Genomic DNA, 22,180 nt, shown 5'->3' on the forward strand with positions numbered 1-22,180 from the left:
CTGATGAGTCTCATTGTTTAGCAAACTTCTCACTTATCAGACGGACACTCACCAATGTGAGCGTTACGCAGCATCTTCAGCAGGCAGGGCTCCTCTGGGCCTGAGGGTGTTGTAAGAGGGGCTGTCAGCTGGCTGAGGTCAAGCTCGCCTATGTCCAGTGGAATATCTGCAGCAGAGCCCGCCTTCAGTGAAGTATGTTGGCTGGAAGGCTTTCAGGCCCGTCTTTGCCACTCCAGGGTCAGAGACCTTCACCTTGTTTGGATGACAGCCTGCTCTGATATTCATCTGTGGGCACAAACACCAAAACTCAAGAGACTTTTCAGTGAGAAGAAAAGGCAAACCTTGCATGCCAGAGTGAAAGTGAGAGTGTGTGAGTGCATACTCCCCCTGAATGGACTCTCAGGGATGTTAGCGTCTCCCCAGGAGACCATCACAGTGTGCTTCACAGGCTTACGTGGGGTGCAGGTGTATGTGCTGTTGCTATTATCCTTAACCTGGACATCCACAGAATTGACTTCACCATCCTGTGCAGAAGACAAGGGATTATAGTTCAATCAGATTTAACACACTGTATTTTTCGGACCATAAGGCGCACTGTCGATGAACAGGTCTGGTTTCATACATGAGGCGCACTGGACTATAAAACGCATTAAGCGAAACAAAACAGCCAGATAAGTCAAACTTTACTCAACTCTTTCTTCTTGCTTCCTCCACTTCCGTACCATTGATTCATTCATGTTGAAATCTCTCGCAGCTGCTCTATTCTCATGTTCTACTGCGTGACTGACAGCCTTGAGTTTGAAATCCGCTTCCTCAGCATGTCTCTTAACAGGTGGCATTTTGGGGTCATGATCCACACACAATACAGTAATATTATGTTGCAGCACAGTACGTATCACTCCGCCAGGCTCCTGACTACGTAGCCGTAATGCTCCGACAATCCATCAAGCGGTGCGACTTCGTAGCTTACCAAAGTCCTACTAAAACATTTTTTGACAGATTTTTAAGCGCCGTGTATTACATAAAATCGGTTCAAGGTCAGTAAGCACAACCACAATTCATACATAAGGCGCACTGTCGATTTTTGAGAGATAATTAAAGGATTTTAAGTGCGACTCATAGTCCGAAAAATACGGTACATACAATATATTTAACATATTTGTGATCATATACAAAGCCAGATATACCTGGGCTATAATTTTCAGAGGAGCTTTTCCTCCTTGCTTGGCATCAACTGTGAGTTCACTGGGTTTTCCAACAGCCAGACCACTGCTCTGTAGGCCTGGACCGTACGCCTTAACCTAGAGAAAACTATTTTAAACAAACAATTAAAAAAGGAACAAGTCAAAGATCTACTATAGCCAAAAGATCATTTACAGACTATAGCGCTGTGAAAAAATATTTGCCTCCTTTCTCATTTCGTATCTTATTCCATATTTGTCACACTTACACGTTTCAGATCAATAAATGTTAATATTAGACAAGAATGTCTAATATTAAACGGCAGTTTTCAAGGGGAAAAAGCTATCCAAACATACTTGGTCCTATATGAAAAAGTAATTGCACCGAATTAAATAAATTCTAACAACAGCTTATCAAGTTTAAAGGCGCTTCTGCTGTTTAACACGACCTCTGCTAGTTTCCTCTTTCTGGCGCAAAGCGGGAGATAAACAAGCAAGAGAGACGGGACTTGTGGCAGAAACGCCGATCAGCTGATCATTGATCAGTTTCATGATTGAAGTAGCAGCAGGAGAGGGAGAACGAGAGAAGAAGAGGCAGCTGTGCAGCAAAGACACAGAATAACTCCAGCTTTTTGTCTTTTTTTTATTGTAGCTGAAGTACGGGACAAATCGCTTTTATTTTCAGCTCAATACAAAACGCATAATATTAACTCTGAATACCAGAGGATTCCGTTTTTTATGGCACGGTTGGCAACTCTACTAACTAACCATATGAATAAAATAAAGTTCACCAGTAACATCATAGCACCCACCCAACTGTACAGAAACTCCATCATGCTAGCTAGTACACAGTACGAGTTACTGTAACTGACTGTAAAAAGTTAGCACAAGGAAAATAAACTCCACCTAAACTTGGTTTGACCCAGATAGACTGCAGGTCATAACTTCTTACCTGAAGCTCATTTCACCTGACAGTCGGACTGGCGGCCGCCTTGCGTCTCTCCACCTCCAGTCCTTTCCCCCATCCACCTGCTGGCCTCCACCACTTGCTAATTTGACTGAATGTGTGAAAGCTCCACCATAGCCACTACCAAACAACTGAGTTCTTTTTACACGTCTGCCAGCATCTGTCCAATCCGCCACCTTTCACTGTTTACACAGTTAGGAAAAAAAGACAACAACAACAACAAAACATTGGGCCATTTAAAAGGCAAAATGAGCATCGGCCCACCGGGCAAATGGCCGGTATACCCGATGCCCCACAGACAGACTGAGGCCCCGCCGCTATTTTTGAGTGCAAAAATGTGTGGTCTCCAGCTAATGGAAAAGGCTGATCGCGTAGTGCTCTTTAAATAGAACAATTTGCCCCATTCTCTTCGCCCGTCATGTGGCCACATGTGGCGGGCTAGCAGGCTAGCAACATACAGGCCCGGGTTCGAGCCCTCGGCTCACTTCCCTCTGTATGTTCACCTGCTAGGGGGAGGTCCAGGCGGGCGATCTTGGAGTGAAAATTCCAAGGGATGACCCCTCGTAGCCTGGGCTTCCCCTCACTTTTTTTCTTTGCTTTGCTTTTTTTCATTTACCTGCCAGCAACAAACACACCTCCTTGTTGTCATGGCTACCAACGACCACTCTTCTTGTGCCAACAAGTCATTGCCTGACAAAACATTATTTCCTATGTTTCCCTGGCTTTTTTGCCTTTTTTATTTCTTGTGTTTTAGACAAAAACAAAAGAAAAAGATCTACAGATTCAGGCTTTTCTTTACCTGTGGTAGTCGGGTAGAATGACGTCACTGACACTGCTTTAATATGAAAACAAACTTTCTCAAACAAAAAACAAAAACAAAAAAGGAGTGGGTCGGTGTGTCATCTTTACCGAGCACCATACATGTTTTGCTTCACATTCAAATTATTATTTTTCCTTTTCAAAAATAATTCAGAGAGAAAAAAAACAGAGAAGTCAAATATATCAAATTTGCACGAATCTTCTAGTGAAGGTGCCTCCTCCTTCTGACCTTAGGGTAACTAATTTCTCAGACAGTGACATGACAGTGCGCTGGGAAGCTGCAGCTGATGATGATGTTTCTTACCTCACTAAGTGGAGGCGACCTGAGACAGGTGGGGAAGAACTATTGGATTGTTGGGGTACATATTATGAAGTAAAAAAAATACAATATCTCAATAAACTGTTGTCCTGTGTCTTAAGGAGTATGAGATATCACTGTCTGCACTCTATGGAGATGGAGCTCAGAGTGAAGCTGTGGCCATACGCTACAGCACCTGTGAGTCACACATTTTCTGATCCTGAACGTTTGTCAAACTCAGGAGGGGAGAGCCTGAAACCATTTACCTAAGTCACATTAGCAGCAGTGTTCAGCCTAAAAAATAGACAAGTTAAAAGTCATGCATCCATATTATTTGTTTATTTATTAAATTATTTTCGAGACACTGTTAGTTGTTAGAAGCCAGTGTTTTAATGACAGGACATATATGACAGTAATGAGACAACCTAAGATATCCAAGATTAGCACAAAAACACAAATAGAATCACAGAAAGCGTGTTTCTCTCCCGTTAGTCTTTAGGCCCAGTTACCTTTTACTTTTCTGTGGTCAGTAGCCCTTCATGTCATATTCTGTCTCTATGTACAATATAGCATTACTAATACAATAACCTATATGTAAATGAACTTCATTGTGTAATTGATGGCAGTTCTCAAAGTACTAGTCACTTAAAGGTTAAATTTCACATCGAAATTCTCATATTATATTCTATTTGAATGTTTAAAAAGAAAAATATCACAGTATTTATGCTTTCACTGAGCATATACCTGCATCAATGATAAACTCTCAAGGCTGAAAAGTCCTGGCTTTGGTCAGCCACGGTCCACGCACACGTCACCAATCCCTGACTGCTTGATCATAACAGCAATTGGGCTGCTGGGAACATGACGGGCGTTCTTCTTGATGTTAACAAGGTGCTCACCAATCTCCCTGGGAACAAACGAGATTCCTAAGACAGACCGACAAAACAGATGTTAACAACGCTTATTCTTGTGTGTGCATGCAGCCCGTTTCAGTTGCTCCTGCTTCTTTCTCCACGCTTTAACTTTTATTACTTTCCCCCTCTGTCTTTTACTTAAGGGTTAATAAAGTATTTGGATTCTGATGAGTCTCATTGTTTAGCAAACTTCTCACTTATCAGACGGACACTCACCAATGTGAGCGTTACGCAGCATCTTCAGCAGGCAGGGCTCCTCTGGGCCTGAGGGTGTTGTAAGAGGGGCTGTCAGCTGGCTGAGGTCAAGCTCGCCTATGTCCAGTGGAATATCTGCAGCAGAGCCCGCCTTCAGTGAAGTATGTTGGCTGGAAGGCTTTCAGGCCCGTCTTTGCCACTCCAGGGTCAGAGACCTTCACCTTGTTTGGATGACAGCCTGCTCTGATATTCATCTGTGGGCACAAACACCAAAACTCAAGAGACTTTTCAGTGAGAAGAAAAGGCAAACCTTGCATGCCAGAGTGAAAGTGAGAGAGTGTGTGAGTGCATACTCCCCCTGAATGGACTCTCAGGGATGTTAGCGTCTCCCCAGGAGACCATCACAGTGTGCTTCACAGGCTTACGTGGGGTGCAGGTGTATGTGCTGTTGCTATTATCCTTAACCTGGACATCCACAGAATTGACTTCACCATCCTGTGCAGAAGACAAGGGATTATAGTTCAATCAGATTTAACACACTGTATTTTTCGGACCATAAGGCGCACTGTCGATGAACAGGTCTGGTTTCATACATGAGGCGCACTGGACTATAAAACGCATTAAGCGAAACAAAACAGCCAGATAAGTCAAACTTTACTCAACTCTTTCTTCTTGCTTCCTCCACTTCCGTACCATTGATTCATTCATGTTGAAATCTCTCGCAGCTGCTCTATTCTCATGTTCTACTGCGTGACTGACAGCCTTGAGTTTGAAATCCGCTTCCTCAGCATGTCTCTTAACAGGTGGCATTTTGGGGTCATGATCCACACACAATACAGTAATATTATGTTGCAGCACAGTACGTATCACTCCGCCAGGCTCCTGACTACGTAGCCGTAATGCTCCGACAATCCATCAAGCGGTGCGACTTCGTAGCTTACCAAAGTCCTACTAAAACATTTTTTGACAGATTTTTAAGCGCCGTGTATTACATAAAATCGGTTCAAGGTCAGTAAGCACAACCACAATTCATACATAAGGCGCACTGTCGATTTTTGAGAGATAATTAAAGGATTTTAAGTGCGACTCATAGTCCGAAAAATACGGTACATACAATATATTTAACATATTTGTGATCATATACAAAGCCAGATATACCTGGGCTATAATTTTCAGAGGAGCTTTTCCTCCTTGCTTGGCATCAACTGTGAGTTCACTGGGTTTTCCAACAGCCAGACCACTGCTCTGTAGGCCTGGACCGTACGCCTTAACCTAGAGAAAACTATTTTAAACAAACAATTAAAAAAGGAACAAGTCAAAGATCTACTATAGCCAAAAGATCATTTACAGACTATAGCGCTGTGAAAAAATATTTGCCTCCTTTCTCATTTCGTATCTTATTCCATATTTGTCACACTTACACGTTTCAGATCAATAAATGTTAATATTAGACAAGAACGTCTAATATTAAACGGCAGTTTTCAAGGGGAAAAAGCTATCCAAACATACTTGGTCCTATATGAAAAAGTAATTGCACCGAATTAAATAAATTCTAACAACAGCTTATCAAGTTTAAAGGCGCTTCTGCTGTTTAACACGACCTCTGCTAGTTTCCTCTTTCTGGCGCAAAGCGGGAGATAAACAAGCAAGAGAGACGGGACTTGTGGCAGAAACGCCGATCAGCTGATCATTGATCAGTTTCATGATTGAAGTAGCAGCAGGAGAGGGAGAACGAGAGAAGAAGAGGCAGCTGTGCAGCAAAGACACAGAATAACTCCAGCTTTTTGTCTTTTTTTTATTGTAGCTGAAGTATGGGACAAATCGCTTTTATTTTCAGCTCAATACAAAACGCATAATATTAACTCTGAATACCAGAGGATTCCGTTTTTTATGGCACGGTTGGCAACTCTACTAACTAACCATATGAATAAAATAAAGTTCACCAGTAACATCATAGCACCCACCCAACTGTACAGAAACTCCATCATGCTAGCTAGTACACAGTACGAGTTATTGTAACTGACTGTAAAAAGTTAGCACAAGGAAAATAAACTCCACCTAAACTTGGTTTGACCCAGATAGACTGCAGGTCATAACTTCTTACCTGAAGCTCATTTCACCTGACAGTCGGACTGGCGGCCGCCTTGCGTCTCTCCACCTCCAGTCCTTTCCCCCATCCACCTGCTGGCCTCCACCACTTGCTAATTTGACTGAATGTGTGAAAGCTCCACCATAGCCACTACCAAACAACTGAGTTCTTTTTACACGTCTGCCAGCATCTGTCCAATCCGCCACCTTTCACTGTTTACACAGTTAGGAAAAAAAGACAACAACAACAAAACATTGGGCCATTTAAAAGGCAAAATTAGCATCGGCCCACCGGGCAAATGGCCGGTATACCCGATGCCCCACAGACAGACTGAGGCCCCGCCGCTATTTTTGAGTGCAAAAATGTGTGGTCTCCAGCTAATGGAAAAGGCTGATCGCGTAGTGCTCTTTAAATAGAACAATTTGCCCCATTCTCTTCGCCCGTCATGTGGCCACATGTGGCGGGCTAGCAGGCTAGCAACATACAGGCCCGGGCTCGAGCCCTCGGCTCACTTCCCTCTGTATGTTCACCTGCTAGGGGGAGGTCCAGGCGGGCGATCTTGGAGTGAAAATTCCAAGGGATGACCCCTCGTAGCCTGGGCTTCCCCTGACTTTTTTTCTTTGCTTTGCTTTTTTTCATTTACCTGCCAGCAACAAACACACCTCCTTGTTGTCATGGCTACCAACGACCACTCTTCTTGTGCCAACAAGTCATTGCCTGACAAAACATTATTTCCTATGTTTCCCTGGCTTTTTTGCCTTTTTTATTTCTTGTGTTTTAGACAAAAACAAAAGAAAAAGATCTACAGATTCAGGCTTTTCTTTACCTGTGGTAGTCGGGTAGAATGACGTCACTGACACTGCTTTAATATGAAAACAAACTTTCTCAAACAAAAAACAAAAACAAAAAAGGAGTGGGTCGGTGTGTCATCTTTACCGAGCACCATACATGTTTTGCTTCACATTCAAATTATTATTTTTCCTTTTCAAAAATAATTCAGAGAGAAAAAAAACAGAGAAGTCAAATATATCAAATTTGCACGAATCTTCTAGTGAAGGTGCCTCCTCCTTCTGACCTTAGGGTAACTAATTTCTCAGACAGTGACATGACAGTGCGCTGGGAAGCTGCAGCTGATGATGATGTTTCTTACCTCACTAAGTGGAGGCGACCTGAGACAGGTGGGGAAGAACTATTGGATTGTTGGGGTACATATTATGAAGTAAAAAAAATACAATATCTCAATAAACTGTTGTCCTGTGTCTTAAGGAGTATGAGATATCACTGTCTGCACTCTATGGAGATGGAGCTCAGAGTGAAGCTGTGGCCATACGCTACAGCACCTGTGAGTCACACATTTTCTGATCCTGAACGTTTGTCAAACTCAGGAGGGGAGAGCCTGAAACCATTTACCTAAGTCACATTAGCAGCAGTGTTCAGCCTAAAAAATAGACAAGTTAAAAGTCATGCATCCATATTATTTGTTTATTTATTAAATTATTTTCGAGACACTGTTAGTTGTTAGAAGCCAGTGTTTTAATGACAGGACATATATGACAGTAATGAGACAACCTAAGATATCCAAGATTAGCACAAAAACACAAATAGAATCACAGAAAGCGTGTTTCTCTCCCGTTAGTCTTTAGGCCCAGTTACCTTTTACTTTTCTGTGGTCAGTAGCCCTTCATGTCATATTCTGTCTCTATGTACAATATAGCATTACTAATACAATAACCTGTATGTAAATGAACTTCATTGTGTAATTGATGGCAGTTCTCAAAGTACTAGTCACTTAAAGGTTAAATTTCACATCGAAATTCTCATATTATATTCTATTTGAATGTTTAAAAAGAAAAATATCACAGTATTTATGCTTTCACTGAGCATATACCTGCATCAATGATGAACTCTCAAGGCTGAAAAGTCCTGGCTTTGGTCAGCCACGGTCCACGCACACGCACACGTCACCAATCCCTGACTGCTTGATCATAACAGCAATTGGGCTGCTGGGAACATGACGGGCGTTCTTCTTGATGTTAACAAGGTGCTCACCAATCTCCCTGGGAACAAACGAGATTCCTAAGACAGACCGACAAAACAGATGTTAACAACGCTTATTCTTGTGTGTGCATGCAGCCCGTTTCAGTTGCTCCTGCTTCTTTCTCCACGCTTTAACTTTTATTACTTTCCCCCTCTGTCTTTTACTTAAGGGTTAATAAAGTATTTGGATTCTGATGAGTCTCATTGTTTAGCAAACTTCTCACTTATCAGACGGACACTCACCAATGTGAGCGTTACGCAGCATCTTCAGCAGGCAGGGCTCCTCTGGGCCTGAGGGTGTTGTAAGAGGGGCTGTCAGCTGGCTGAGGTCAAGCTCGCCTATGTCCAGTGGAATATCTGCAGCAGAGCCCGCCTTCAGTGAAGTATGTTGGCTGGAAGGCTTTCAGGCCCGTCTTTGCCACTCCAGGGTCAGAGACCTTCACCTTGTTTGGATGACAGCCTGCTCTGATATTCATCTGTGGGCACAAACACCAAAACTCAAGAGACTTTTCAGTGAGAAGAAAAGGCAAACCTTGCATGCCAGAGTGAAAGTGAGAGTGTGTGAGTGCATACTCCCCCTGAATGGACTCTCAGGGATGTTAGCGTCTCCCCAGGAGACCATCACAGTGTGCTTCACAGGCTTACGTGGGGTGCAGGTGTATGTGCTGTTGCTATTATCCTTAACCTGGACATCCACAGAATTGACTTCACCATCCTGTGCAGAAGACAAGGGATTATAGTTCAATCAGATTTAACACACTGTATTTTTCGGACCATAAGGCGCACTGTCGATGAACAGGTCTGGTTTCATACATGAGGCGCACTGGACTATAAAACGCATTAAGCGAAACAAAACAGCCAGATAAGTCAAACTTTACTCAACTCTTTCTTCTTGCTTCTTCCACTTCCGTACCATTGATTCATTCATGTTGAAATCTCTCGCAGCTGCTCTATTCTCATGTTCTACTGCGTGACTGACAGCCTTGAGTTTGAAATCCGCTTCGTCAGCATGTCTCTTAACAGGTGGCATTTTGGGGTCATGATCCACACACAATACAGTAATATTATGTTGCAGCACAGTACGTATCACTCCGCCAGGCTCCTGACTACGTAGCCGTAATGCTCCGACAATCCATCAAGCGGTGCGACTTCGTAGCTTACCAAAGTCGTACTAAAACATTTTTTGACAGATTTTTAAGCGCCGTGTATTACATAAAATCGGTTCAAGGTCAGTAAGCACAACCACAATTCATACATAAGGCGCACTGTCGATTTTTGAGAGATAATTAAAGGATTTTAAGTGCGACTCATAGTCCGAAAAATACGGTACATACAATATATTTAACATATTTGTGATCATATACAAAGCCAGATATACCTGGGCTATAATTTTCAGAGGAGCTTTTCCTCCTTGCTTGGCATCAACTGTGAGTTCACTGGGTTTTCCAACAGCCAGACCACTGCTCTGTAGGCCTGGACCGTACGCCTTAACCTAGAGAAAACTATTTTAAACAAACAATTAAAAAAGGAACAAGTCAAAGATCTACTATAGCCAAAAGATCATTTACAGACTATAGCGCTGTGAAAAAATATTTGCCTCCTTTCTCATTTCGTATCTTATTCCATATTTGTCACACTTACACGTTTCAGATCAATAAATGTTAATATTAGACAAGAATGTCTAATATTAAACGGCAGTTTTCAAGGGGAAAAAGCTATCCAAACATACTTGGTCCTATATGAAAAAGTAATTGCACCGAATTAAATAAATTCTAACAACAGCTTATCAAGTTTAAAGGCGCTTCTGCTGTTTAACACGACCTCTGCTAGTTTCCTCTTTCTGGCGCAAAGCGGGAGATAAACAAGCAAGAGAGACGGGACTTGTGGCAGAAACGCCGATCAGCTGATCATTGATCAGTTTCATGATTGAAGTAGCAGCAGGAGAGGGAGAACGAGAGAAGAAGAGGCAGCTGTGCAGCAAAGACACAGAATAACTCCAGCTTTTTGTCTTTTTTTTATTGTAGCTGAAGTATGGGACAAATCGCTTTTATTTTCAGCTCAATACAAAACGCATAATATTAACTCTGAATACCAGAGGATTCCGTTTTTTATGGCACGGTTGGCAACTCTACTAACTAACCATATGAATAAAATAAAGTTCACCAGTAACATCATAGCACCCACCCAACTGTACAGAAACTCCATCATGCTAGCTAGTACACAGTACGAGTTACTGTAACTGACTGTAAAAAGTTAGCACAAGGAAAATAAACTCCACCTAAACTTGGTTTGACCCAGATAGACTGCAGGTCATAACTTCTTACCTGAAGCTCATTTCACCTGACAGTCGGACTGGCGGCCGCCTTGCGTCTCTCCACCTCCAGTCCTTTCCCCCATCCACCTGCTGGCCTCCACCACTTGCTAATTTGACTGAATGTGTGAAAGCTCCACCATAGCCACTACCAAACAACTGAGTTATTTTTACACGTCTGCCAGCATCTGTCCAATCCGCCACCTTTCACTGTTTACACAGTTAGGAAAAAAAGACAACAACAACAACAAAACATTGGGCCATTTAAAAGGCAAAATGAGCATCGGCCCACCGGGCAAATGGCCGGTATACCCGATGCCCCACAGACAGACTGAGGCCCCGCCGCTATTTTTGAGTGCAAAAATGTGTGGTCTCCAGCTAATGGAAAAGGCTGATCGCGTAGTGCTCTTTAAATAGAACAATTTGCCCCATTCTCTTCGCCCGTCATGTGGCCACATGTGGCGGGCTAGCAGGCTAGCAACATACAGGCCCGGGTTCGAGCCCTCGGCTCACTTCCCTCTGTATGTTCACCTGCTAGGGGGAGGTCCAGGCGGGCGATCTTGGAGTGAAAATTCCAAGGGATGACCCCTCGTAGCCTGGGCTTCCCCTGACTTTTTTGCTTTGCTTTGCTTTTTTTCATTTACCTGCCAGCAACAAACACACCTCCTTGTTGTCATGGCTACCAACGACCACTCTTCTTGTGCCAACAAGTCATTGCCTGACAAAACATTATTTCCTATGTTTCCCTGGCTTTTTTGCCTTTTTTATTTCTTGTGTTTTAGACAAAAACAAAAGAAAAAGATCTACAGATTCAGGCTTTTCTTTACCTGTGGTAGTCGGGTAGAATGACGTCACTGACACTGCTTTAATATGAAAACAAACTTTCTCAAACAAAAAACAAAAACAAAAAAGGAGTGGGTCGGTGTGTCATCTTTACCGAGCACCATACATGTTTTGCTTCACATTCAAATTATTATTTTTCCTTTTCAAAAATAATTCAGAGAGAAAAAAAACAGAGAAGTCAAATATATCAAATTTGCACGAATCTTCTAGTGAAGGTGCCTCCTCCTTCTGACCTTAGGGTAACTAATTTCTCAGACAGTGACATGACAGTGCGCTGGGAAGCTGCAGCTGATGATGATGTTTCTTACCTCACTAAGTGGAGGCGACCTGAGACAGGTGGGGAAGAACTATTGGATTGTTGGGGTACATATTATGAAGTAAAAAAAATACAATATCTCAATAAACTGTTGTCCTGTGTCTTAAGGAGTATGAGATATCACTGTCTGCACTCTATGGAGATGGAGCTCAGAGTGAAGCTGTGGCCATACGCTACAGCACCTGTGAGTCACACATTTTCTGATCCTGAACGTTTGTCAAACTCAGGAGGGGAGAGCCTGAAACCATTTACCTAAGTCACATTAGCAGCAGTGTTCAGCCTAAAAAATAGACAAGTTAAAAGTCATGCATCCATATTATTTGTTTATTTATTAAATTATTTTCGAGACACTGTTAGTTGTTAGAAGCCAGTGTTTTAATGACAGGACATATATGACAGTAATGAGACAACCTAAGATATCCAAGATTAGCACAAAAACACAAATAGAATCACAGAAAGCGTGTTTCTCTCCCGTTAGTCTTTAGGCCCAGTTACCTTTTACTTTTCTGTGGTCAGTAGCCCTTCATGTCATATTCTGTCTCTATGTACAATATAGCATTACTAATACAATAACCTATATGTAAATGAACTTCATTGTGTAATTGATGGCAGTTCTCAAAGTACTAGTCACTTAAAGGTTAAATTTCACATCGAAATTCTCATATTATATTCTATTTGAATGTTTAAAAAGAAAAATATCACAGTATTTATGCTTTCACTGAGCATATACCTGCATCAATGATAAACTCTCAAGGCTGAAAAGTCCTGGCTTTGGTCAGCCACGGTCCACGCACACGTCACCAATCCCTGACTGCTTGATCATAACAGCAATTGGGCTGCTGGGAACATGACGGGCGTTCTTCTTGATGTTAACAAGGTGCTCACCAATCTCCCTGGGAACAAACGAGATTCCTAAGACAGACCGACAAAACAGCAGTGCGAGTGTGGTCAGGTCAGACCACTCCAGTATCTGTGTGTCATGGAGACCAGTATCTGCCGTTGATGGATATCCTATTGTAATCCAGGATGTAAAAGGTATTCTGTAATCACGTCTACAGTGATGTGAAAAGGTGTTTGCCCCCTTCCTAATTTCCTAGTGTTTTGCATATTTATCACACTTACATGTTTCAGATCATCAAACTAATTTTAATATTAGACACAGATAAGACAAGTTAATACAAAATGCAGTTTTTAAATGATGATTTCATAGATTAGGGAGAAAGATTATCCAAACCTCCCTGGTCCTGTGTAAAAACAAATTGCCCCTCTTGTTAAATCAAGGGTTAACTGTGATTAACCAATTTTGGAAACCTCAGTTCAGTGTTACTAAACACACTCAGGCCTGATTAATTGCAGACTTGTGAATCAAGAAATCCGTTAAATAGAACCTGTGTGACAAAGTGAAACAGGCTAAAAGACCTCAAAAAGCAACACATCGTGCCATCCTCCTGGTCCTCAGTGTTAATGCCCACTTAACTGGGCCCTTCAGTGGAAAGGCTCAAGCAGATGAAGGCTAATATAACAAGATGAGACTGACAAATATTCTATTTGAATGTTTAAAAAGAAAAATATCACAGTATTTATGCTTTCACTGAGCATATACCTGCATCAATGATGAACTCTCAAGGCTGAAAAGTCCTGGCTTTGGTCAGCCACGGTCCACGCACACGCACACGTCACCAATCCCTGACTGCTTGATCATAACAGCAATTGGGCTGCTGGGAACATGACGGGCGTTCTTCTTGATGTTAACAAGGTGCTCACCAATCTCCCTGGGAACAAACGAGATTCCTAAGACAGACCGACAAAACAGATGTTAACAACGCTTATTCTTGTGTGTGCATGCAGCCCGTTTCAGTTGCTCCTGCTTCTTTCTCCACGCTTTAACTTTTATTACTTTCCCCCTCTGTCTTTTACTTAAGGGTTAATAAAGTATTTGGATTCTGATGAGTCTCATTGTTTAGCAAACTTCTCACTTATCAGACGGACACTCACCAATGTGAGCGTTACGCAGCATCTTCAGCAGGCAGGGCTCCTCTGGGCCTGAGGGTGTTGTAAGAGGGGCTGTCAGCTGGCTGAGGTCAAGCTCGCCTATGTCCAGTGGAATATCTGCAGCAGAGCCCGCCTTCAGTGAAGTATGTTGGCTGGAAGGCTTTCAGGCCCGTCTTTGCCACTCCAGGGTCAGAGACCTTCACCTTGTTTGGATGACAGCCTGCTCTGATATTCATCTGTGGGCACAAACACCAAAACTCAAGAGACTTTTCAGTGAGAAGAAAAGGCAAACCTTGCATGCCAGAGTGAAAGTGAGAGTGTGTGAGTGCATACTCACCCTGAATGGACTCTCAGGGATGTTAGCGTCTCCCCAGGAGACCATCACAGTGTGCTTCACAGGCTTACGTGGGGTGCAGGTGTATGTGCTGTTGCTATTATCCTTAACCTGGACATCCACAGAATTGACTTCACCATCCTGTGCAGAAGACAAGGGATTATAGTTCAATCAGATTTAACACACTGTATTTTTCGGACCATAAGGCGCACTGTCGATGAACAGGTCTGGTTTCATACATGAGGCGCACTGGACTATAAAACGCATTAAGCGAAACAAAACAGCCAGATAAGTCAAACTTTACTCAACTCTTTCTTCTTGCTTCCTCCACTTCCGTACCATTGATTCATTCATGTTGAAATCTCTCGCAGCTGCTCTATTCTCATGTTCTACTGCGTGACTGACAGCCTTGAGTTTGAAATCCGCTTCGTCAGCATGTCTCTTAACAGGTGGCATTTTGGGGTCATGATCCACACACAATACAGTAATATTATGTTGCAGCACAGTACGTATCACTCCGCCAGGCTCCTGACTACGTAGCCGTAATGCTCCGACAATCCATCAAGCGGTGCGACTTCGTAGCTTACCAAAGTCGTACTAAAACATTTTTTGACAGATTTTTAAGCGCCGTGTATTACATAAAATCGGTTCAAGGTCAGTAAGCACAACCACAATTCATACATAAGGCGCACTGTCGATTTTTGAGAGATAATTAAAGGATTTTAAGTGCGACTCATAGTCCGAAAAATACGGTACATACAATATATTTAACATATTTGTGATCATATACAAAGCCAGATATACCTGGGCTATAATTTTCAGAGGAGCTTTTCCTCCTTGCTTGGCATCAACTGTGAGTTCACTGGGTTTTCCAACAGCCAGACCACTGCTCTGTAGGCCTGGACCGTACGCCTTAACCTAGAGAAAACTATTTTAAACAAACAATTAAAAAAGGAACAAGTCAAAGATCTACTATAGCCAAAAGATCATTTACAGACTATAGCGCTGTGAAAAAATATTTGCCTCCTTTCTGATTTCGTATCTTATTCCATATTTGTCACACTTACACGTTTCAGATCAATAAATGTTAATATTAGACAAGAATGTCTAATATTAAACGGCAGTTTTCAAGGGGAAAAAGCTATCCAAACATACTTGGTCCTATATGAAAAAGTAATTGCACCGAATTAAATAAATTCTAACAACAGCTTATCAAGTTTAAAGGCGCTTCTGCTGTTTAACACGACCTCTGCTAGTTTCCTCTTTCTGGCGCAAAGCGGGAGATAAACAAGCAAGAGAGACGGGACTTGTGGCAGAAACGCCGATCAGCTGATCATTGATCAGTTTCATGATTGAAGTAGCAGCAGGAGAGGGAGAACGAGAGAAGAAGAGGCAGCTGTGCAGCAAAGACACAGAATAACTCCAGCTTTTTGTCTTTTTTTTATTGTAGCTGAAGTACGGGACAAATCGCTTTTATTTTCAGCTCAATACAAAACGCATAATATTAACTGTGAATACCAGAGGATTCCGTTTTTTATGGCACGGTTGGCTCTACTAACTAACCATATGAATAAAATAAAGTTCACCAGTAACATCATAGCACCCACCCAACTGTACAGAAACTCCATCATGCTAGCTAGTACACAGTACGAGTTATTGTAACTGACTGTAAAAAGTTAGCACAAGGAAAATAAACTCCACCTAAACTTGGTTTGACCCAGATAGACTGCAGGTCATAACTTCTTACCTGAAGCTCATTTCACCTGACAGTCGGACTGGCGGCCGCCTTGCGTCTCTCCACCTCCAGTCCTTTCCCCCATCCACCTGCTGGCCTCCACCACTTGCTAATTTGACTGAATGTGTGAAAGCTCCACCATAGCCACTACCAAACAACTGAGTTATTTTTACACGTCTGCCAGCATCTGTCCAATCCGCCACCTTTCACTGTTTACACAGTTAGGAAAAAAAGACAACAACAAATACAACAACAAAACATTGGGCCATTTAAAAGGCAAAATTAGCATCGGCCCACCGGGCAAATGGCCGGTATACCCGATGCCCCACAGACAGACTGAGGCCCCGCCGCTATTTTTGAGTGCAAAAATGTGTGGTCTCCAGCTAATGGAAAAGGCTGATCGCGTAGTGCTCTTTAAATAGAACAATTTGCCCCATTCTCTTCGCCCGTCATGTGGCCACATGTGGCGGGCTAGCAGGCTAGCAACATACAGGCCCGGGTTCGAGCCCTCGGCTCACTTCCCTCTGTATGTTCACCTGCTAGGGGGAGGTCCAGGCGGGCGATCTTGGAGTGAAAATTCCAAGGGATGACCCCTCGTAGCCTGGGCTTCCCCTCACTTTTTTTCTTTGCTTTGCTTTTTTTCATTTACCTGCCAGCAACAAACACACCTCCTTGTTGTCATGGCTACCAACGACCACTCTTCTTGTGCCAACAAGTCATTGCCTGACAAAACATTATTTCCTATGTTTCCCTGGCTTTTTTGCCTTTTTTATTTCTTGTGTTTTAGACAAAAACAAAAGAAAAAGATCTACAGATTCAGGCTTTTCTTTACCTGTGGTAGTCGGGTAGAATGACGTCACTGACACTGCTTTAATATGAAAACAAACTTTCTCAAACAAAAAACAAAAACAAAAAAGGAGTGGGTCGGTGTGTCATCTTTACCGAGCACCATACATGTTTTGCTTCACATTCAAATTATTATTTTTCCTTTTCAAAAATAATTCAGAGAGAAAAAAAACAGAGAAGTCAAATATATCAAATTTGCACGAATCTTCTAGTGAAGGTGCCTCCTCCTTCTGACCTTAGGGTAACTAATTTCTCAGACAGTGACATGACAGTGCGCTGGGAAGCTGCAGCTGATGATGATGTTTCTTACCTCACTAAGTGGAGGCGACCTGAGACAGGTGGGGAAGAACTATTGGATTGTTGGGGTACATATTATGAAGTAAAAAAAATACAATATCTCAATAAACTGTTGTCCTGTGTCTTAAGGAGTATGAGATATCACTGTCTGCACTCTATGGAGATGGAGCTCAGAGTGAAGCTGTGGCCATACGCTACAGCACCTGTGAGTCACACATTTTCTGATCCTGAACGTTTGTCAAACTCAGGAGGGGAGAGCCTGAAACCATTTACCTAAGTCACATTAGCAGCAGTGTTCAGCCTAAAAAATAGACAAGTTAAAAGTCATGCATCCATATTATTTGTTTATTTATTAAATTATTTTCGAGACACTGTTAGTTGTTAGAAGCCAGTGTTTTAATGACAGGACATATATGACAGTAATGAGACAACCTAAGATATCCAAGATTAGCACAAAAACACAAATAGAATCACAGAAAGCGTGTTTCTCTCCCGTTAGTCTTTAGGCCCAGTTACCTTTTACTTTTCTGTGGTCAGTAGCCCTTCATGTCATATTCTGTCTCTATGTACAATATAGCATTACTAATACAATAACCTGTATGTAAATGAACTTCATTGTGTAATTGATGGCAGTTCTCAAAGTACTAGTCACTTAAAGGTTAAATTTCACATCGAAATTCTCATATTATATTCTATTTGAATGTTTAAAAAGAAAAATATCACAGTATTTATGCTTTCACTGAGCATATACCTGCATCAATGATGAACTCTCAAGGCTGAAAAGTCCTGGCTTTGGTCAGCCACGGTCCACGCACACGCACACGTCACCAATCCCTGACTGCTTGATCATAACAGCAATTGGGCTGCTGGGAACATGACGGGCGTTCTTCTTGATGTTAACAAGGTGCTCACCAATCTCCCTGGGAACAAACGAGATTCCTAAGACAGACCGACAAAACAGATGTTAACAACGCTTATTCTTGTGTGTGCATGCAGCCCGTTTCAGTTGCTCCTGCTTCTTTCTCCACGCTTTAACTTTTATTACTTTCCCCCTCTGTCTTTTACTTAAGGGTTAATAAAGTATTTGGATTCTGATGAGTCTCATTGTTTAGCAAACTTCTCACTTATCAGACGGACACTCACCAATGTGAGCGTTACGCAGCATCTTCAGCAGGCAGGGCTCCTCTGGGCCTGAGGGTGTTGTAAGAGGGGCTGTCAGCTGGCTGAGGTCAAGCTCGCCTATGTCCAGTGGAATATCTGCAGCAGAGCCCGCCTTCAGTGAAGTATGTTGGCTGGAAGGCTTTCAGGCCCGTCTTTGCCACTCCAGGGTCAGAGACCTTCACCTTGTTTGGATGACAGCCTGCTCTGATATTCATCTGTGGGCACAAACACCAAAACTCAAGAGACTTTTCAGTGAGAAGAAAAGGCAAACCTTGCATGCCAGAGTGAAAGTGAGAGAGTGTGTGAGTGCATACTCACCCTGAATGGACTCTCAGGGATGTTAGCGTCTCCCCAGGAGACCATCACAGTGTGCTTCACAGGCTTACGTGGGGTGCAGGTGTATGTGCTGTTGCTATTATCCTTAACCTGGACATCCACAGAATTGACTTCACCATCCTGTGCAGAAGACAAGGGATTATAGTTCAATCAGATTTAACACACTGTATTTTTCGGACCATAAGGCGCACTGTCGATGAACAGGTCTGGTTTCATACATGAGGCGCACTGGACTATAAAACGCATTAAGCGAAACAAAACAGCCAGATAAGTCAAACTTTACTCAACTCTTTCTTCTTGCTTCCTCCACTTCCGTACCATTGATTCATTCATGTTGAAATCTCTCACAGCTGCTCTATTCTCATGTTCTACTGCGTGACTGACAGCCTTGAGTTTGAAATCCGCTTCGTCAGCATGTCTCTTAACAGGTGGCATTTTGGGGTCATGATCCACACACAATACAGTAATATTATGTTGCAGCACAGTACGTATCACTCCGCCAGGCTCCTGACTACGTAGCCGTAATGCTCCGACAATCCATCAAGCGGTGCGACTTCGTAGCTTACCAAAGTCCTACTAAAACATTTTTTGACAGATTTTTAAGCGCCGTGTATTACATAAAATCGGTTCAAGGTCAGTAAGCACAACCAGAATTCATACATAAGGCGCACTGTCGATTTTTGAGAGATAATTAAAGGATTTTAAGTGCGACTCATAGTCCGAAAAATACGGTACATACAATATATTTAACATATTTGTGATCATATACAAAGCCAGATATACCTGGGCTATAATTTTCAGAGGAGCTTTTCCTCCTTGCTTGGCATCAACTGTGAGTTCACTGGGTTTTCCAACAGCCAGACCACTGCTCTGTAGGCCTGGACCGTGCGCCTTAACCTAGAGAAAACTATTTTAAACAAACAATTAAAAAAGGAACAAGTCAAAGATCTACTATAGCCAAAAGATCATTTACAGACTATAGCGCTGTGAAAAAATATTTGCCTCCTTTCTGATTTCGTATCTTATTCCATATTTGTCACACTTACACGTTTCAGATCAATAAATGTTAATATTAGACAAGAATGTCTAATATTAAACGGCAGTTTTCAAGGGGAAAAAGCTATCCAAACATACTTGGTCCTATATGAAAAAGTAATTGCACCGAATTAAATAAATTCTAACAACAGCTTATCAAGTTTAAAGGCGCTTCTGCTGTTTAACACGACCTCTGCTAGTTTCCTCTTTCTGGCGCAAAGCGGGAGATAAACAAGCAAGAGAGACGGGACTTGTGGCAGAAACGCCGATCAGCTGATCATTGATCAGTTTCATGATTGAAGTAGCAGCAGGAGAGGGAGAACGAGAGAAGAAGAGGCAGCTGTGCAGCAAAGACACAGAATAACTCCAGCTTTTTGTCTTTTTTTTATTGTAGCTGAAGTACGGGACAAATCGCTTTTATTTTCAGCTCAATACAAAACGCATAATATTAACTCTGAATACCAGAGGATTCCGTTTTTTATGGCACGGTTGGCAACTCTACTAACTAACCATATGAATAAAATAAAGTTCACCAGTAACATCATAGCACCCACCCAACTGTACAGAAACTCCATCATGCTAGCTAGTACACAGTACGAGTTACTGTAACTGACTGTAAAAAGTTAGCACAAGGAAAATAAACTCCACCTAAACTTGGTTTGACCCAGATAGACTGCAGGTCATAACTTCTTACCTGAAGCTCATTTCACCTGACAGTCGGACTGGCGGCCGCCTTGCGTCTCTCCACCTCCAGTCCTTTCCCCCATCCACCTGCTGGCCTCCACCACTTGCTAATTTGACTGAATGTGTGAAAGCTCCACCATAGCCACTACCAAACAACTGAGTTCTTTTTACACGTCTGCCAGCATCTGTCCAATCCGCCACCTTTCACTGTTTACACAGTTAGGAAAAAAAGACAACAACAACAACAAAACATTGGGCCATTTAAAAGGCAAAATTAGCATCGGCCCACCGGGCAAATGGCCGGTATACCCGATGCCCCACAGACAGACTGAGGCCCCGCCGCTATTTTTGAGTGCAAAAATGTGTGGTCTCCAGCTAATGGAAAAGGCTGATCGCACGATGTGCGCGTAGTGCTCTTTAAATAGAACAATTTGCCCCATTCTCTTCGCCCGTCATGTGGCCACATGTGGCGGGCTAGCAGGCTAGCAACATACAGGCCCGGGTTCGAGCCCTCGGCTCACTTCCCTCTGTATGTTCACCTGCTAGGGGGAGGTCCAGGCGGGCGATCTTGGAGTGAAAATTCCAAGGGATGACCCCTCGTAGCCTGGGCTTCCCCTCACTTTTTTTCTTTGCTTTGCTTTTTTTCATTTACCTGCCAGCAACAAACACACCTCCTTGTTGTCATGGCTACCAACGACCACTCTTCTTGTGCCAACAAGTCATTGCCTGACAAAACATTATTTCCTATGTTTCCCTGGCTTTTTTGCCTTTTTTATTTCTTGTGTTTTAGACAAAAACAAAAGAAAAAGATCTACAGATTCAGGCTTTTCTTTACCTGTGGTAGTCGGGTAGAATGACGTCACTGACACTGCTTTAATATGAAAACAAACTTTCTCAAACAAAAAACAAAAACAAAAAAGGAGTGGGTCGGTGTGTCATCTTTACCGAGCACCATACATGTTTTGCTTCACATTCAAATTATTATTTTTCCTTTTCAAAAATAATTCAGAGAGAAAAAAAACAGAGAAGTCAAATATATCAAATTTGCACGAATCTTCTAGTGAAGGTGCCTCCTCCTTCTGACCTTAGGGTAACTAATTTCTCAGACAGTGACATGACAGTGCGCTGGGAAGCTGCAGCTGATGATGATGTTTCTTACCTCACTAAGTGGAGGCGACCTGAGACAGGTGGGGAAGAACTATTGGATTGTTGGGGTACATATTATGAAGTAAAAAAAAATACAATATCTCAATAAACTGTTGTCCTGTGTCTTAAGGAGTATGAGATATCACTGTCTGCACTCTATGGAGATGGAGCTCAGAGTGAAGCTGTGGCCATACGCTACAGCACCTGTGAGTCACACATTTTCTGATCCTGAACGTTTGTCAAACTCAGGAGGGGAGAGCCTGAAACCATTTACCTAAGTCACATTAGCAGCAGTGTTCAGCCTAAAAAATAGACAAGTTAAAAGTCATGCATCCATATTATTTGTTTATTTATTAAATTATTTTCGAGACACTGTTAGTTGTTAGAAGCCAGTGTTTTAATGACAGGACATATATGACAGTAATGAGACAACCTAAGATATCCAAGATTAGCACAAAAACACAAATAGAATCACAGAAAGCGTGTTTCTCTCCCGTTAGTCTTTAGGCCCAGTTACCTTTTACTTTTCTGTGGTCAGTAGCCCTTCATGTCATATTCTGTCTCTATGTACAATATAGCATTACTAATACAATAACCTATATGTAAATGAACTTCATTGTGTAATTGATGGCAGTTCTCAAAGT

General features: G+C 42.4%; 1 protein-coding gene across 1 annotated transcript in view; it reads right to left on the reverse strand.

The window, feature by feature from the left end:
* LOC146695690 (filamin-A-like) overlaps positions 1-18,891 on the reverse strand; it is a 53,910-nt gene extending 35,019 nt beyond the window's left edge. The window contains exons 1-21 of the mRNA XM_085478549.1: positions 18,874-18,891; positions 18,654-18,791; positions 18,448-18,550; positions 18,318-18,365; positions 17,998-18,113; positions 14,300-14,437; positions 14,096-14,198; positions 13,966-14,013; positions 13,651-13,761; positions 12,767-12,882; positions 9,074-9,215; positions 8,944-8,976; positions 8,744-8,857; positions 8,424-8,539; positions 4,728-4,869; positions 4,596-4,628; positions 4,396-4,509; positions 4,076-4,191; positions 383-524; positions 253-285; positions 53-166 (exon numbers count right to left, since the gene is read on the reverse strand). Of these exons, the coding sequence (XP_085334675.1) occupies positions 53-166; positions 253-285; positions 383-524; positions 4,076-4,191; positions 4,396-4,509; positions 4,596-4,628; positions 4,728-4,869; positions 8,424-8,539; positions 8,744-8,857; positions 8,944-8,976; positions 9,074-9,215; positions 12,767-12,882; positions 13,651-13,761; positions 13,966-14,013; positions 14,096-14,198; positions 14,300-14,437; positions 17,998-18,113; positions 18,318-18,365; positions 18,448-18,550; positions 18,654-18,791; positions 18,874-18,891 (2,038 nt within the window). The remainder of the gene's footprint in view (positions 1-52; positions 167-252; positions 286-382; positions 525-4,075; positions 4,192-4,395; positions 4,510-4,595; positions 4,629-4,727; positions 4,870-8,423; positions 8,540-8,743; positions 8,858-8,943; positions 8,977-9,073; positions 9,216-12,766; positions 12,883-13,650; positions 13,762-13,965; positions 14,014-14,095; positions 14,199-14,299; positions 14,438-17,997; positions 18,114-18,317; positions 18,366-18,447; positions 18,551-18,653; positions 18,792-18,873) is intronic.
* Between the last annotated feature and the right edge of the window lie 3,289 nt (positions 18,892-22,180).

This window comes from Copadichromis virginalis, linkage group LG13 (genome assembly GCF_057382275.1).
Source record: "Copadichromis virginalis isolate Kocher_CV1m ecotype Utaka linkage group LG13, C_Virginalis_male_GT1.1, whole genome shotgun sequence".
Lineage (NCBI taxonomy): Eukaryota > Metazoa > Chordata > Actinopteri > Cichliformes > Cichlidae > Copadichromis > Copadichromis virginalis.